This window comes from Notechis scutatus, chromosome 2 (genome assembly GCF_049901735.1).
Source record: "Notechis scutatus isolate UNSWTSFEM ecotype Mainland chromosome 2, rNotScu1.2, whole genome shotgun sequence".
NCBI classification, from domain to species: Eukaryota; Metazoa; Chordata; class Lepidosauria; order Squamata; family Elapidae; genus Notechis; species Notechis scutatus.
Genome location: NC_142010.1, coordinates 73,117,129 through 73,134,958, shown reverse-complemented (window position 1 = coordinate 73,134,958; position 17,830 = coordinate 73,117,129). Strand labels below are relative to the sequence as shown.

At 37.7% G+C, this 17,830-nt stretch overlaps 1 protein-coding gene across 1 annotated transcript; it reads left to right on the top strand.

The window, feature by feature from the left end:
• Positions 1-31: 31 nt before the first annotated feature.
• MRPL22 (mitochondrial ribosomal protein L22) lies at positions 32-10,493 on the top strand. The gene is made up of 7 exons (XM_026685690.2): positions 32-119; positions 200-245; positions 4,181-4,310; positions 5,778-5,843; positions 6,424-6,501; positions 8,464-8,533; positions 9,693-10,493. Exons 1-7 carry the CDS (start codon positions 95-97, stop codon positions 9,902-9,904), a joined length of 627 nt encoding a protein of 208 aa, XP_026541475.1. The 5' UTR covers positions 32-94; the 3' UTR covers positions 9,905-10,493.
• Positions 10,494-17,830: the final 7,337 nt, after the last annotated feature.

The following is a 17,830-nucleotide window of genomic DNA, read 5'->3' as shown; positions in this document are numbered from 1 at the left end:
GGGAAGCGCTGTTACGGCAGATGCTTTGGGTTAATTTTCCGGCTTCTGCCGTAAAGGCGGTCGGTCGGTCGGTCCTTGACTGAGAGCTGGGGAGATGGCGCTGCCCGGGATGCTCTGTGGTGAGTCGTGAGGGGCGAGCGGCTTGCGAAGGGCAGGTACTCGTGGATCCCACGACTCACATCTTTTTTCTCTGTTGCAGGGATTGCCCGCGGGTGGAGCCTTGGCGGTTGCCCTCGGGCCGGCAGGTGAGCTTTGGTACTTGAAGTTCGCGGAAGTTAAGAAATCCACCAAGGGACGAAATTAGAATTTGTGAAAACAGTTATTTAGCTTGGTTTCTTCTGGTATCTTTAGCAATGCTGTATTAATTTCGGGAATAATCTGTTATTGACCACAGACCACCCCCTCAAGCTGATGAATCTGTTGGGAATAAGATATTGCTAGGAGGATCTATTGCTGCCTTTCCCCCTTATTTGTTTCTCCCTCTGCCATGGTATTTTTAGTGTTTTCCCCAATAATGCTGTTTTGAGAAAAGCTGTAATTATTTATTTGAATTTTAATGAAATTAACCCATTCAATATTGCTTGTATTTTCATTTCTTCCAAGCATTTGCTTTCTCTTTATCTATCTGTCTCAACTAAAGTTTTCAAAATGGATTACAAATTACAAGTGAAATATAAGTGCATAATACAACGGCCCCCCATATCATGCCCTCAAGCTGTGTTTGACATCATAATCCAGCATATTGAACCAGTATTCCCAATGGCTGTTATAATACATTTGATATCCTTTAAGATGCTGCAAAACTCCTTGTAACCAAGAATGATGATGAGTGATTCACAACTCTTTGCATTTTCAAATCACGGATTGAAATCATATGAACAAATGAATTAAAACAGGTTATGTTCAATCTCCTGTTCTTGCAAATTAGCATGGATTAAATTTAATAAAAGCTGCAATACATTTTTTAAAACTTCATAAATAGTATTTTGTAAATATGGCATACATACTATACCACAGTTTTCAAATTGCAGGAACCCACTTGATCAAATATATTTTTTCCTGAATTCTACTTTCCTGAAGCAATGGTAGTGGAAAAACCATGATTCTTTGCTCCCATCATCCACTTCACTTCCAATAAAAATCTCTGTTTAGAACCAGTGTCAATGATATACAATAAGTTTCTCTTTTTTTTATAATATACTAGCCGATAACCTGGCGTTGCCCGAGTATTTATCCCAGTCCTGTATTAGACAGGAAAATCCTAACTCAGTGTTGCAGCATCATACATTAAAATATAAGCTAATATAACAGAAAATGGCAAAACACATTAGACGTGCCAAAAATCTTCTAACAAATAGCCAGGTGATCTCTGACTTTCTTTTAATACAGAGATATAATCACCTCTCTCTAGGTTTAAAGAAATAACATCTATCTAGAAAATATGTTATCATACTAATGGTTAACATACTAAAAACCAGCATTCCTAAAATGTTACCTTAATTTAAACTAAAAAAGTAATAAGTAACCAAATGCAAATAGGCTTACAGTATTTCTCTAGTCAAATCCAATCTAACCTTCAAATTACAAAATCAAAAATGATTCTTCTCTTTATCCTGTAAGAAATTTATCTGTGGCCTCCAAGTCACATGAAATTTAATCAAAGTATTGTCTGTAACCAAAACAGTCAATTTTGCAATTTCATTAATTTGCCATTTCAAAGTCCATTCTTCCATTGTAGGTATATATATATATATATTTCCTTCTGTCTTTGGGCCTACAACAACCTCACTGCCATAGTCACCTGTAAAAACAAAAGTCCCATATTTTGTTCACCTTTTTGTCTGCCATCCCTAAAAAAAACCCTTCAGATTTCAGTATTAAAACCATTTTCAAATTTTTTATTCCAAAATATGAATCCCAAATCTTTAGAAATGAGCAACAGGAAACAATATTTATGGATCCAGACAGCTCATCAGTTTTAAACTGAGCTAACGAATGTATCTTCCAAATTCAGTTGTTTTTCGTCAGTCACTAACTTTTAGAAAATACGACTTATCAAATGCTGATGTCTTCCAGCTGAATGAAGAGGACTAGGCCATTTATAACATCATGGTCCATGTTCTCTCCTATGGCATTTTGTATGATCAGGAACCACTGCCGTAGGTAATCTGGCCAGAAAATATGTGATATAACAGCAGGGAAAATATTTCTTTGGTGACCTTCTCCTGTAGTCAAAAGCTGACAAATTGATCCTTGCTAATATTGCTATGAGACACTGATCATATAAAATCTCCCAGTTTTGAATAGTCCTGTGGTAGTCATAGCCAGATGCTTCTCTCCACAAATTCCATGGGGGCTGAATTAGCATTAATCAGAATAAGTAAAGTAGGGAACTATAGAAATGTTTTCACTTGTTTTAAACATTAGAAATAATACAAATGAAATAGTAATTATTTTTCATGTCTTTTAATAAAAACATGGGATGCTCTCCTGGATGGTGAACCCAGCAGAGAGAAGGCAGATGAAGGCACAACATAGGTCAGCTAGGGGCATGACTGCAGGGAGGCAGTTGTAAATGCAGGCTGGCCCAAATTTTTAGGTGACTGTGGGGGTCCCACAACAGTTGTACAAGCACTGGGCACAAGCTCATTTTTTCAGTGCTTTTGTAATTTTGAAGAGTAGCTGAATGAATAGATATTAATTCAAATCAATTAGCTTTTGAGTGATCTCACATTCTCTGATAGTATGAAAGCATTATATACTTATGATCACTAGATGGCACTGGAACACCCTGGAAAGCATAAGATATATGCTTTACAGAATAGGTTACTGAAGGAAAACTTTCTTTCCATGAAATTTAAGAATTGGTATAGAGCCAGTAGAGATCTAAAGATACATACAAAAATTTTATAACTTAAGAAGCTTAGGATTTACATGACTTGACAACCAGCTGACTGCTTCTTATCAATGTGAATTTTTTCCAGTAGCTCTGATTTTCTATTCTTTTCAAATAATTGGAATCAAATACTACCATATAATATTCCAAAAAGAGATTTCAAGGGCATTAGATATGTGTGCCTAATGTAATTTCACACTCAAATTATTAAATAACAGTAGGGGTGAGTTCCTTTATTTGAAACAATACATTTAGTATTTGTCTGTTTTTGTCACATAAATATAATCAAATGTGCACTATCTACACTAAAAAAGGTTTATGTATGATGAAATATTCCTAAAATGTATATGTGATGTAAATGAATGAGTGAATGTAAGGATTAAAAACTGGGTTAGCCAGCCCCAGGCTACACGGTTAAAAAGAAGAAACTGAAAACTGTATGGAAGAAAGAATGGAATATAGTAAGTATAAAATGAGAGAATGCAAGAATGACTGATAAAAGTAATAGCGATAGTCATCTCATTGGCTAGATTCACTCATTCTACTAAGTCAAATGTTTTGATTTTTGCTTACTATTACATACCAATTCAGTCAGTGCAGTATTAAACCACATTTTATGGCATAACATAAATATGAGTCAAGTGATTATTGGTTGATTGAAAAAAAGCAGTTAAAAGGTTGCTTAATACAATATTCAAAGCCACATTGATTGCTATGGATCCCTTTCTGATCTACAGTAAGCTACTTTTTAATGGGTGAAAGTGACAGCTGCCACTGAAAACCCAGTATTTTAACAGGAGTTGAGTTTAGGCTTAAGTATATCCATTTCACTTTGCCCCAAAGAATTATATTTGTTGTTTCCTTATCTTTAGATTATACATAAATGTAAAATATTAATAAATAGCTATATTTGTGGATATATTATCTTGCAGTGCAGTTGAGGATGTTGGCCTAAAATAAGTATTCTATTGGGTACTAGGTTAAAGAATTAGAATAAATGTAGTTTATTTGGGATGAATTTAGCATTCAGTGTCATAATAATTGTTGCAATCAGTGACAGGTCCTTGGTGCTATCTGAACTTGGTTGTTTTCTAGCAGACGTTTCATTACCTAAAACAGATACCATCATCAGTGGCTAATGAAATGTCTGCAAGAAAACAGCCAAGCCCAGAGAGCACCAAGGATCCTGCATTTCAACCCTGAGCTACAAACATTCTCCTTTATGTATATTGCAACCAGTGATAGGATTTAGCTTTTGTAAAATGACAAAACCTTGTTTTGTAGGGTCCTGGCATCTTCCTGCATTCCTCTTCTTTCAAATATGTGTAGATCTTTCGGGTACAGTACAAAGTGGGAAGAAAAGAACAAGATCACCTATCCTCCACAAGGGCCAGATGAACCCCGAAGACCAGCAGTAAGTCCTAATTTTATGAGGAGTATTTTTTGAAATCTGTGTTGGAGTTGGCAGTTATAATCATCATCACGTCCTGTGCTAAACATTGGTCTACAAGCATACCCCACAGTTCTCAGTCTGTAGCTACAATCTCTGCATCCTTCCATTTAAGATTAATGTTTTTCAGATCTTCCTGAAATGTTTGGTGCCAGGTTTTCTTTGGACTTCCTCTTTTTCTCTGACGATCTGGTGGTGTCCAATTGATTGCTATCTTTGCTGGATGTTCTCACTCATGTGGAGCACATGTCCGCAAAGCACATTTTTCATTCTGTCACCATCTCAGAGAGAGTTCAGGAATTACTTCTTTGTAAAATTTTCTCATTTGTGACATAGTCCCTATACTGGATACAAAGAACCCTTCTGGAGCAACATTGTTGAAAGAAGTTGATCTTATCAGTAATTCTTGTTGTAGATTTCCAGATCTCACTGGCATAGATGGCAGTCAGTGTGACAATAGCATTAAATAATCTGATCTTGGTGCTGTATTTATGGTGGATGTGGTCCATAGTGAGCACATTTGTTGGAAGACAGCAGTTATAATAAATGTAATGAAATAAATGTTGAGCATTTTATAGCATCTCATTTGAATTAAATTCATAGGCCTAAAATATATTCACTCCTTTTCGCTCTTTGGCCTCTTTGAGGTGAGATAGGGTATGAAAAACCATAGAAGACTGCTATGTCTTCTTTCAAAACAATTCTAGTACTCATCACTGCAGCAGGTCAATAGCCCTCATTTTTGGGAAGGTCCACACTTTAAGATAATGCATTTTATTTATTTTTTTAGCAACTGGACCTTTCTCTTCCAGTGATCAACTGAAAATACCTGGAAGGGAAAAGTAAGGAAGACATAATGGTAATAGAGAAGAATGTCAATAGCATAGTTGAGTGGACTCTGGTCATGGGCAGTTAATTCCTATATCTCCTATAAAAATGTGTTAAAATTTAACTGCTTCAATATACCATGCTAATGGGGTTTATATAAAATAATATCAGCAACAACGTCAGGACTTTCTTAAGATACCTGACAACTTTTTCTAGTTAGCTAGTATTCAATTAGATGAACCAGTATGTAAAACTGATCGGCCTCTGTGATCTCAGATGATTGCCTAGTCACTTCTCATGAGATTTCTGCAGTCTTTCCTAGAAATCTCATGAGATTAGCTAGCTTTTATTTTTTAAAACTGTAATCAAAAGCAGCCATGTGTAGTGTCCAAGATGTTATAGGATGTTCTAGGGTTGTGGTTTGTTACTGATATGTACTATTTAAAATAATTTGACTCAAAAAGATACCTTTGGGGGTTTGAGTCTTGAAGGATCTTGGTTCTGTCTCTTCTGTGCTCAAATATGGATACATTCATTTAGGGATAAATTGCTATAACCATTTCACATTACACTTTTTTTCATTTTTTCCCCATTTTTTTAAAGGAAGTATACCACAGTCGAAGAGATATCAAATATGATAAGGATAAGATGTGGTACCTGGCCAAATTGGTAAGAGCTTTTTTTGGTAGATTTCTTAGATGTTTATATGATCCTAATTTTTCCTGCTTCATCAGTTTATAGTTATTTTATAGTTATGATACTTCAGTGTTTTACTCAGACCTCAAAGCAATAAGTAAAAACCAATGTTATACAAGTAATCCTTGCTGACTGACTGCTCATACAGTGACTATTTGAAGTTACAACGACTGAAAAAGGAGGCTTACAACTAATTTTGAACTTGCACTGGTCACAGTGTCCCCATAGTCACCTGATCATGATTTGGGTGCTTGGCAACCTGTGCACATTCTATTTTGATCACAGTGTCCTGCAGTCATGTGATTGTCATTTGTGACTTTGACAGCAAGCTTCATGGTGGCATCACATTTAACAACTGCAGTGATTTGCTTAACAACCAGTTGAAACTATTGTCATAAGTTGGACATGGTCATATGATGTTTCACTTTACGACTGTGTTGCTTAACGACAGTTGCCAGTCTCTGCTTGCATTGCCTTTTTATGCCAAAATATATTTGCCATTGAAATCATTTGAGACTTTTTTTGTACAAAATATTATTTCCTTCCATTTCAGATACGGGGAATGACAATTGATGAGGCACTGTCTCAGTTGGAATTCAATGATAAAAAGGGAGCAAAAATAATCAAAGAGGTATGTTACATTTTTCTTCAAAATGTATTCAGTTTTGGTTAAAGCCATTTATGTGAGAGATTTTCTGATATTTATTATTCAATATATGCATATATTATTCAATATATTATTGTTAAATTTAAATTTAATATATTATTACATTTATTATTGAATATATTATTGAACATATTGAAAATATATTCAGTATATTTTCTCTGTATATTATGTGGCTCTTTAATTTCCAATGAGTTTTTTACTTTGGAAAATATGACCATTTGGCTGTGGTGAAACTTGATATTTGGGTAGGTCAAAGCAGGGAAGGGTCCCAAGCGTTAGAAAGCAGAAGAATAAAAAATGCTAATACAAGAAAGTTAAAGAAAGTTTGCTAAACAGTAATGGGTTAGAAAAAAATATGGTTAATATGTTTTGACAGAAAAGGGAAACAGGTGTAAAATAGAAATGAATCTTGGAAAAAAATTGTGATGCTTAATATAAAGGTGGAATGGACTATTTGGAGAAAGGAAAAGTGAATACAATTGTAGGTTGGATTCATGAAACATGCTGAGCTAAAATGTGTTTTGCTTTTTTCTGGCATAGAGTATTGTGTGAATCTAGCCACTAGCTAAGCGTGTTAAGGCAACACACTAACAAACAGGGATGGGATCCGACTGGTATAACTACCGGTTCTGTCTATTAGCATCGTGCGTGCATGTGCGAGTTGTGCGAGTGCAATTTACAACCTGCTGAGCTGCCCAGACAGCTGAGCAGCACTGCGTGCAAGTGCGCAGCAGTTGGAAAAGCCCTTTTCCCCCTGCTTTTTCAACAGCAGCTGTGTCGTGCAAAGCAGCTGCAGTTGAAAAAGCAGGAAATAAAGGTCAGGTAAGAGCCCGGGCAGGTGTGTGAGCCACAACAGCAGCAGACATAGAACCGGTTCTATGTCTGCTGCTCTTCAGAGCAACCGGTTCTACAGAGGTGGACAGAACCGGTAGAATCCCACCCCTGCTAACAAATGGAACTATTATATAGCGTATTCATTAACTTAGTTTTCTTAACGATGGCTACTGAAGAAATCATAATTTGTTCAATTTGCATAGTGCATAAACAAGGTTAGTACTCTGAGTAAACAAAGATTCTGGATAGCCGCATTTATATGCACACAAAAGCATTTCAAGGAGACATGGAATTAGAGGGAAAAATATGATTGTGCTGTATAGGTAAGCTCTAGGGATGAGGTAATTGGGATAACCATGCAGTTCTGCATGAATTGTATGGCAGATGTGCCTGTATGAGAGTGCGAAATTTAAAATAGAAAGTTTTGGTTCTAGGCTCCTTGAAAATTATTTAATTTTTTTCTTACTTTTTAAGAGTTCAAAATATCTCAACAAGCCAGTAGGATGAATAGAATAATCCTAAAATTCTAGGCGTTCAGGAAGGCGTACTCAATATTGTTGGGGGATGGAATCTTATTAAAGCACCCATCTTAAGGATGTTGGGGTTGGATGATGTAAGTTGTAGCTGAATGTTGAAAAAAGGGTTTAAAGGTGTCCCCTGTCCAGTCATGACCGACTCAAGGGGGCAGTGCTTATTTCTGATTCTCAGCCAAGGGAGCCCGCATTGTGGGAAAGATGCTTCTGTCAACATGTGGAGCTCTCATTACTCAACCCAGCTCCTGCCAGTCTAGCTGAACAAACATGCCTACATATCCTCAAGTTGAAGAATGCCACCAGCTTCTGCTCCTCTGTGGCATGGACTTGTTTGAACTTCTAAAAGTTAACTAATGTTCAGTGATCTGGCAGTAAGGCTCATGGAATAAAAATTCCATTGCGGAAGCTTCTGCTGTGAAGAGTATAGGATTTTCAATTGTGCAGGCCATTTTGCTAAGCCTCAAATATTCCTTTGTTTCTCATTGTAGAGCTTTACACTCTTAAATTAAAAATGTTCATGACCTCTGTGACTTTATTATTTTTTCCTTTTTCATAATAGATTCTTCTGGAAGCCCAGGAACTGGCAGTGACAAAATATAATGTAGAATTTAAATCCAATTTATATATTGGTAAATACTTTATAATTATATGAAACTTTCTTAAAAGTAAGACGATAGATATGATTAGAGATGTTAATTTATAACTATGTCCTCTAATGCTTTTGTGGTTGAATGGGATGGCAGGTGTGTAGACTGCCCTTGGCTTAAGAACAGTTGGAAGCTCAGTTGAGAAAAAAAGAAGGCAAAATGTCAGCTTTATGTCTTGTGTTTTTTCGAAAACAGAAAAAAAGAGAAGAATCTAAAAGCCCTACTAGTTCAGAAGGGCCCAGTGTGCACATGGATCAACCCTTTACACAGTCTTTAGGATTGCTAGTGCATTGAAAGTTGCCAATTTGGTTCCAGGTGCAATTCAAGGTGCTGGTTGTCACCTTTAAAGCCCTTCATGGCTTGGGTCTGGGTTCTCTGAGGAAACATCTCTTGCCACTCACATCTACCTGACCCATTAGAGCGGGGAGGCTGGGAATGCTGCAGGTCCCATCCCTGAGGGAGATATACCTGGTGGGACCCGGAAGAAGGGCCTTCTCCGTGGTGACTCCCTCTCTCTGGAACATCATTCCCCCAGAGATTAGAATGTCCCAATTTCTAATACCCTTCTGGAAGGCACTGAAGACCTGGTTCTGCCAGCAAGCTTGGGGAACTCAGAATGGGATGGAGCCCATCAAATGGCTCGTGTGATCTGCTGTTGTCGGGGTGGCGGGTGGGAGTTGGCGGTAATTCCCCCCCCCCCAGATTTTGTTCTATTGTACTTTATTAATTTATTTGATTCTTTTTGTTAGTTTTTATTGTTTTTTATTTAAATATGGTTTTACATTCTGTAAGCCGCCTCGAGTTGCCATGAGCAAATAGGCGGCAATATAAATTCAATAAATAAATACAATAAATAAATACATTTACTTAACAAGTGTGGCAAAAAGAGTCGTAAAATGGGACAATACTCACTTAACAAGTGTCTCACTTAACAACATGGGCTTAATTGTGGTCATAAGTCGAGGACCACCTGAATCATTCATTCTTATTATTCTGTTGGCTTGATTATCCTAGAAGTCTGAACCATTTTCTGTTTTCTTTGAGATGCATTAAACAGATAATGAATTGCTGAACTGACTGTTCTACTAAGTGTTTCTTTGGATCTCTGTTGTAACCAGGTTTTTCCTTTGATATTCTCTAGCTGAATCATTTTCTGGAAAAGGGCACTATATAAAAAGAATCCGCTACCATGGCAAAGGCTGTTTTGGGATTATGAACAAAGTCAAATGTCATTACTTTGTGAGATTAGTTGAAGGACCACCTCCACCTCCAGCGCCTGCAAAAACTGGATTTGTTCAGGCTAAGGAGTACGTTGAACAACTTCGGAAACGAACCATAATTAATACACTATGACACCTCTCATAAAACACTGTATCTATTTTCCTTTTTGAAATGTAAATAAAGTACATTTTATAAATAAGTTTTCAATTTCCTGTTTCTGAAAACAGTCATATATTATGCTGTACATTGGTATTTAGGAAGGGAGCTTTTGCTAATGGAGAGCTTTTAGAGTTGGAATGGTGGTCAGAAAATAAGATACTTCTTTTTTGTATTGGATGGTGGAAGGCAATATGTCCAATACTTCTAATACAGGCAGAACATTGTCCTGATCTGATAAGTGCCTGCATTGAAAACTACTTGGGAATCTTGTGGAAATTGAATTTCATCGGAGAAGAAAGATTGGATGTAAATAAAACAATTCCCAATGTTGAGCAAACAAAACTAAGAGAAAATGTACCTAATATTCCAACTAGCTTTTTAAAACTTTGTGCTCTTTCATAATGTATCATTAAAATATGAAAAATACATTTGTTTTGTTGATAATTGGAATTTAGTTTCACGATTCTTCATTATCTTCCAATTCTTCACAAGGAATATATTTCTGAACAGTAAATGAGTGATGCAATGAAATTTCAGTGCAATAAAACATGATTACAGATGGCATGCCTGTTCATTTATTTTACTGAGTACATAGAAAATTCCGTAGAACTTGCAATCCTTGAAATTTGCCTGCGTACTCAGGTTCATTAATAAGATTTCAGAAATGCATAAACTAGAAAACCTCAGAAAATAGATCGTTTAATAGTAATTGCATAGCATGTGTACTTTAGATTTCAAAAAGTATCAGATCGTAATTAAAAGTTCCCTTAGTTATAACGACAAGCAACTTTCTGCCTTATGTATTTTCATATCCTTGTAGATTACAGAACAAAGTTCACTCTTCATATGAAAATGCCATTTATTGTTTTGAAAATACCATTTATTGTTTTTTAGTTTCTTAATTAAAAATTCTGAATGACTTATAAAATGAATTAAAATAGGAGGTAATTTAACTTAGTGTCCACGAAATTTTTGTGTGTCCATGGACTTTTAAGAGAGCTAATGTTGATTTAAGGCTTTCAGATTCCCTTTATTCAAGGGCAAAATCCTTCCCTCACATATAATCTTTGTTTAAAACTCTTCTGTTATCCGGACGTTGTTATTTTAATTACAGGTGGAGATGAAGCAGCATACAGGAGGAGGTTCAAAAATTATCCTCATGGTGCCTAGAAAACAACCTGCACCTAAACATCAGCAAGACAAAGAAGATGGTGTTAGACTTCTGGAAGAAGAGAGGAACCCGCCCCACTTTACATTGAGGTGGGGGGCTGTTTGGAGAGAGTTTCCTCCTTTAAATTCCTGGGAGTCTTATCTCAGCAAAAATCTTGCCTGAAAATCAACACAACCCAGGTGGCCAGAAAGGCCCAACAGAGACTCCATTTCCTTAGGATCTTGCGAAAGAATAAAGTGGAACAACAACTGATGACCACCTTTTACCGGTCCACAATAGAAAGCATCCTCACATATTGCATTATGGTGTGGTATGCTGGCTTGACAGCCGTGGATAGAAAGACATTACAGAGTCGTCAGCACAGCACAAAACATTGTGGGCTGTTCCCTGATACCACGAGAAGACATTGCTAGGGCTCGCTGCCTTAGAAGAATAAGGAAAATTCTCGGATGACTCACATCCTGGTCAGCGCTTCTTTACTCTCCTACCATTGAGATATAGAAGCATAGCCAGCCACACCAACAGGCTGAAGAACAGTTTCTACCCATGGGCTGTCAGACTTCTGAACAGAAAATAACTTCATGTCAACATAGTATGATAGACCTGCGGGGCTGGAGCATTGTGCAACAAAGTCACATAATGTAATAAGATTGGGACTGGGTTAGGGGTCCTCACTGTGAGTTGGGGGGGTGCACGAAGGGAGGCTCAGCCAATCTCATTGTACACAGGTACTCTGACAATAAAGGTAATAAATAATGCCACAATTGTCAGCCCTTCAAGGAAAATCAGAAGGGGAAATGGACATCACAGGAAGACCATGACTATCCTTTATTAAGATTGGCTAATAGCAAATTAGTACTATACGATGAGATAAGGGCAGATGAGGAATTTAAGAAATAAAATCTATCAAATGCCCAAAGGCAAATGATGACTGGACCAATTATAATAAGGGAAATTTGTGATGCTATAAAGAAGATGAATAAATAGCCCCTGTTCTAGATGTATTATTGACTTTACAAATATTTTCCAGATGAGTTTTTATTATCTTTACAAAAAATGATAAACTCCATTTTAGGTAATGGAAAGGTATGAGATAGTTGGTCAGGAGCATATGTAGCAGTCATTCCAAAAGAAGGCCAGGGATGGATTTTGCCAAAAATTATAGGAGGATACTTACTAATAATTATAAAATTATAATAATTATAAAATATTCACAGTGATTTTATCTAAAAATGTTTTTCAAGATTTTATCCATGAAGACCAGAGTGGATTTTTGTTTACACCCAAGAGACGAGATAATATTAGAAATGTTCTTAATGTATTAGAGTACTTAATGTATTAGGGTACTTGGCACAATAGTGAAAAACAAGGTTAATATTTCTTGATGCAGAGAAAGCTTTTCGTTTTGGCAATTTAAATGATTTTTCTGTTTAAAATTTGGAATATACCAATTTTTGGAAAGAACTTCGTTATATGTGTGAAATCTATACATTTTCACAAAAAGCACAAATAATTGTGAATGGGGGTTGACCAAGCTCTAAAATACAGAAAGAAATGAGGCAGGGATGCTGCTTTTTCCACTGTCATTCATCTTGATTCTTCAAGTTTTGAATAGAAACATAATCGAAACGAGACTTACTGGACTGAAAATTAAGAAAGAAATGTATAAACTGAAGGCATTCGTTGATGATTTGGTTCTAATTTTGGAGAAGAACTCTTTAGGAAGAAAGATGTAGTAATGGAAAATTAAGAGAATTGGATGAATTGTCTGGATTTAAAATTTATTTATTTATTTATTTATTTGATTTGCCAATTGTTTACAAGATAATAAGTATAAGTGTATACATAGTTGTGAATACATGAAATGGGCACATATAAGAAAAATAAAAGAATAAGAGAAACAATAGGACAGGGACGGTAGGCACGTTGGTGTGCTTCAATCAACACAACCCAGGTGGCAAGAAAGGCCCAACAGAGACTCCATTTCCTTAGGATCTTGCGAAAGAATAAAGTGGAACAACAACTGATGACCACCTTTTACCGGTCCACAAATAGAAAGCATCCTCACACATTGCATTATGGTGTGGTATGCTGGCTTGACAGCCGTGGATAGAAAGACATTACAGAGTCGTCAGCACAGCACAAAACATTGTGGGCTGTTCCCTGATACCACGAGAAGACATTGCTAGGGCTCGCTGCCTTAGAAGAATAAGGAAAATTCTCGGATGACTCACATCCTGGTCAGCGCTTCTTTACTCTCCTACCATTGAGATATAGAAGCATAGCCAGCCACACCAACAGGCTGAAGAACAGTTTCTACCCATGGGCTGTCAGACTTCTGAACAGAAAATAACTTCATGTCAACATAGTATGATAGACCTGCGGGGCTGGAGCATTGTGCAACAAAGTCACATAATGTAATAAGATTGGGACTGGGTTAGGGGTCCTCACTGTGAGTTGGGGGGGGGGTGCACGAAGGGAGGCTCAGCCAATCTCATTGTACACAGGTACTCTGACAATAAAGGTAATAAATAATGCCACAATTGTCAGCCCTTCAAGGAAAATCAGAAGGGGAAATGGACATCACAGGAAGACCATGACTATCCTTTATTAAGATTGGCTAATAGCAAATTAGTACTATACAATGAGATAAGGGCAGATGACGAATTTAAGAAATAAAATCTATCAAATGCCCAAAGGCAAATGATGACTGGACCAATGATAATAAGGGAAATTTGTGATGCTATAAAGAAGATGAATAAATAGCCCCTGTTCTAGATGTATTATTGACTTTACAAATATTTTCCAGATGAGTTTTTATTATCTTTACAAAAAATGATAAACTCCATTTTAGGTAATGGAAAGGTATCAGATAGTTGGTCAGGAGCATATGTAGCAGTCATTCCAAAAGAAGGCCAGGGATGGATTTTGCCAAAAAATTATAGGAGGATACTTACTAATAATTATAAAATTATAATAATTATAAAATATTCACAGTGATTTTATCTAAAAATGTTTTTCAAGATTTTATCCATGAAGACCAGAGTGGATTTTTGTTTACACCCAAGAGACGAGATAATATTAGAAATGTTCTTAATGTATTAGAGTACTTAATGTATTAGGGTACTTGGCACAATAGTGAAAAACAAGGTTAATATTTCTTGATGCAGAGAAAGCTTTTCGTTTTGGCAATTTAAATGATTTTTCTGTTTAAAATTTGGAATATACCAATTTTTGGAAAGAACTTCGTTATATGTGTGAAATCTATACATTTTCACAAAAAGCACAAATAATTGTGAATGGGGGTTGACCAAGCTCTAAAATACAGAAAGAAATGAGGCAGGGATGCTGCTTTTTCCACTGTCATTCATCTTGATTCTTCAAGTTTTGAATAGAAACATAATCGAAACGAGACTTACTGGACTGAAAATTAAGAAAGAAATGTATAAACTGAAGGCATTCGTTGATGATTTGGTTCTAATTTTGGAGAAGAACTCTTTAGGAAGAAAGATGTAGTAATGGAAAATTAAGAGAATTGGATGAATTGTCTGGATTTAAAATTTATTTTTTATTTATTTATTTGATTTGCCAATTGTTTACAAGATAATAAGTATAAGTGTATACATAGTTGTGAATACATGAAATGGGTACATATAAGAAAAATAAAAGAATAAGAGAAACAATAGGACAGGGACGGTAGGCACGTTGGTGCGCTTATGCACGCCCCCTACAGACCTCTTAGGAAAGGGGTGAGGTCAATAGTAGACAGTCTAAGGTTAAAGTTTTTGGGGTTTGGGGAAGAAACTACAGAGTCGGGTAGAGTATTCCAGACATTGACCACTCTATTGCTGAAGTCGTATTTCCTGCAATCAAGTTTGGTGCGGTTTACTTTGAGTTTGTATCTATTGTGTGCTCTTGTGTTGTTATGGTTGAAGCTGAAGTATTCACTGACAGGTAGGACATTGCAATGTATGATTTTATATACCATGCTTAAGTCAGACCGAAGACGGCGTAATTCAAGGTTTTCTAGTTCTAGAATTTCAAGTCTGGTGGCATAAGGTATTCTACAACGAGTAGAGGAGTGGAGAACTCTTCTTGTGAAATATTTCTGGACTTTCTCAATTGTGCTAATATCAGATACGTAATGTGGGTTCCAGACTGATGAACTGTATTCGAGTATTGGTCTAGCAAATGTTTTGTATGCTCTGGTTAGTAGTGTGATATTACCAGAGAAAAAGCTACGTAGGATTAGGTTAACAACTCTTAATGCCTTTTTGGCTATGTAGTTGCAGTGGGCTCTAGCACTTAGATCATTAGAGGTGAGTATTCCAAGGTCCTTTACAGAGCTTGGGTCATCAACAAGTTCTTGACTATTCAGCTTGTATTTTATTTTCTGATTTTTTTGCCAATATGTAAGACAGAGCATTTATTTGTTGAGATTTGAAGTTGCCATTTGTTTGACCATTCTGATACATAGTCAAGATCTTTTTGTAGGGTAGCAGTATTGTCTGTGGTATTGAACAGCTTTACATCATCAGCGAAGAGAACGCAATTGCTCTTAATATGATCACAGAGGTCGTTTATGTAGAGTATGAAGAGAGTTGGTCCTAGAACACTGCCTTGGGGGACACCACTATTGACAGGTACTGGATTTGATAGGACGCTCCCGATTTTGACCATTTGTTGTCTGTTTGACAGGAATGCTTCTATCCAGTTATTCAGTTGTCCAGAGATACCATAGGATTTTATTTTTAGGAGTAGTTTGTCGTGTACCACTGAATCAAAGGCTTTACAGAAGTCTATGTAGATTGCGTCTATTGCTTTGCCCTGGTCGAGTTGTGTCGTCCATATGTTTTTGCAGTGTAAGAGTTGTAGATTACAGGATAGTTTTTTTCTGAAACCAAATTGTTTATTGGAGAGTAGGTGTAGTAATGGAAAATTAAGAGAATTGGATGAATTGTCTGGATTTAAAATTAATAAGGGAAAAGAACAAAGATACTGACAAAGAACATTAAGATAGACAAAAATAAATAAATAAATGGCTTTCAGATTGAAAAAAATATTTGGGTATCGTAACTAACATGAAGTATATGAATTCATGTCATAATTATGTTAAAATATGGAATGAAATTAAGAAGGATTTATTAAGATGAAGACAATTATTGTTTGGAAGAATTTTTATGGTAAAAAATTACTCCTCTCTCTCTTACATCCCAGTGAATTAAAAAGGAACCTAACTAAGTCTCTTTTGATACTATTTTTTCTCTAGATCTTAGGGAATGTTTCAGCTCACTCTGCTTATATGGTGGTTCTTGTCTTAAGGTCATCCCCCAGCTCTCTATGCAAGTATGAAAAGCTTTCTATAACAATGTTATCAAAAACACTGGCAACATCTAAAGCAGTGCATTTGATGAAGGTCACTTCTCAGGTTCTCCTGAAATAAGTGACTTCAATTATTCAAAGGTAATACATATGTTGAAACATGTATTTTTTAGGGATTTATAATCCACCTTTCCTCTAAATATAGAGGGCAACTTCCAGCATCTTGAGATTACACTGTTACACTACATTTTGAGATTGCAAATTTTAATGGTGTGAATATCTCTCTCTCTCTCTCTCTCTCTCTCGAGCAGGGGTGGGCAAACTACGGCCCGCGGCCACATCCGCCCGTTGGTCTGTCCAATGTGGCCCACCCTGAAAAAATCGCTGCCATTGGTCTGTCCAATCCGCCCGCCCCTGAAAAAAATTGCTGGCCGTGGCGTATTGCCCTGTGCGCGTGGCCCCCAAAGCTGCAAAACAGTGCGGAGCGATCTAGGGGTAGGAAAGAAAAGAAATTTGCAAAGGCCTCGGCTGGTGTTCAAATCACCTTGAATGCGACCTCTCCGAAGGTGAGTCCCTGCGATCCCCTTTTTTTCCGGGCTTCCAGGCTTAAACTTTGCAAAGGCAAAGCTTGCAGGCTGGAGCGCTTCCTGCCGAGGAGCAGGAAGGGTTCCACCCAGCGGGCGGGCGGGCTGCTTAAACTTTGCTCGGGCGGCACTTTAAAAGCCTGCTCCCAGCACCCGAGCAACTTCCCAGCAACTTTTGGCTTCCTTTAACTCGCGGGCGCTCGCGCTGGCCCCGAGCTGCACGGCAGAGGGAAGCCCGGCGGGTGGGCGGGCTGCTTGGAGGAGGCGACCGGCGGTGCTCCGGCAGCAGCAACAGGCAGTTTCGCCTGGGCTCCGCTCAGGTGTCCGGCTGGGGCTGTCAGGAGTTGCTACCGCTGGCACAGCTCCGTGCGGCTCCAGTCCCGCATTGCCTTGGGAAGGAAAAGGCAAAACCAGGAGCCGCTGAGCCTCAGCCTCCGGTGCCGCTGCTCCCGTTGCAAAGCACCGCCGCGGCTCTTCCTTTTTGCCTTTCCCTTCCCGAGGCAACGCGACTGGAGCCGCACGAGCCGCGCTGGCGGTAGCAACTCCTGACTCAGGGGCCTCCGAGGGGAGGGAAGGAGGAGAAGAGGGGGAAGGGGGCGATTCCCAAAAAATCTTGTGCTGACCCGGCCCGTCTGTCAAATTTTAAAAGTCAATGCGGCCCCCGAGCCAAAAAGTTTGCCCACCCCTGCTCTAGAGAGAGAGAGAGAGATGCCTTCATTCCAATACCTAAACTTAATTCCCAAAATGCTAAACTGTAGGCTCCAAAATTACTGGCAAGCCCTTGTGATCACATTGTCACAAAACTTGTGGTGTGATCTCCAA

Bases quoted from the DNA above. Each gene is read 5' to 3' on its own strand.
- MRPL22 (XM_026685690.2), top strand. From the start codon at position 95: ATGGCGCTGCCCGGGATGCTCTGTG. The intron at 120-199 runs GTGAGTCGTGAG...TCTCTGTTGCAG, and splicing joins GCTGCCCGGGATGCTCTGTG to GGATTGCCCGCGGGTGGAGC. The intron at 4,311-5,777 runs GTAAGTCCTAAT...ATTTTTTTAAAG, and splicing joins ATGAACCCCGAAGACCAGCA to GAAGTATACCACAGTCGAAG.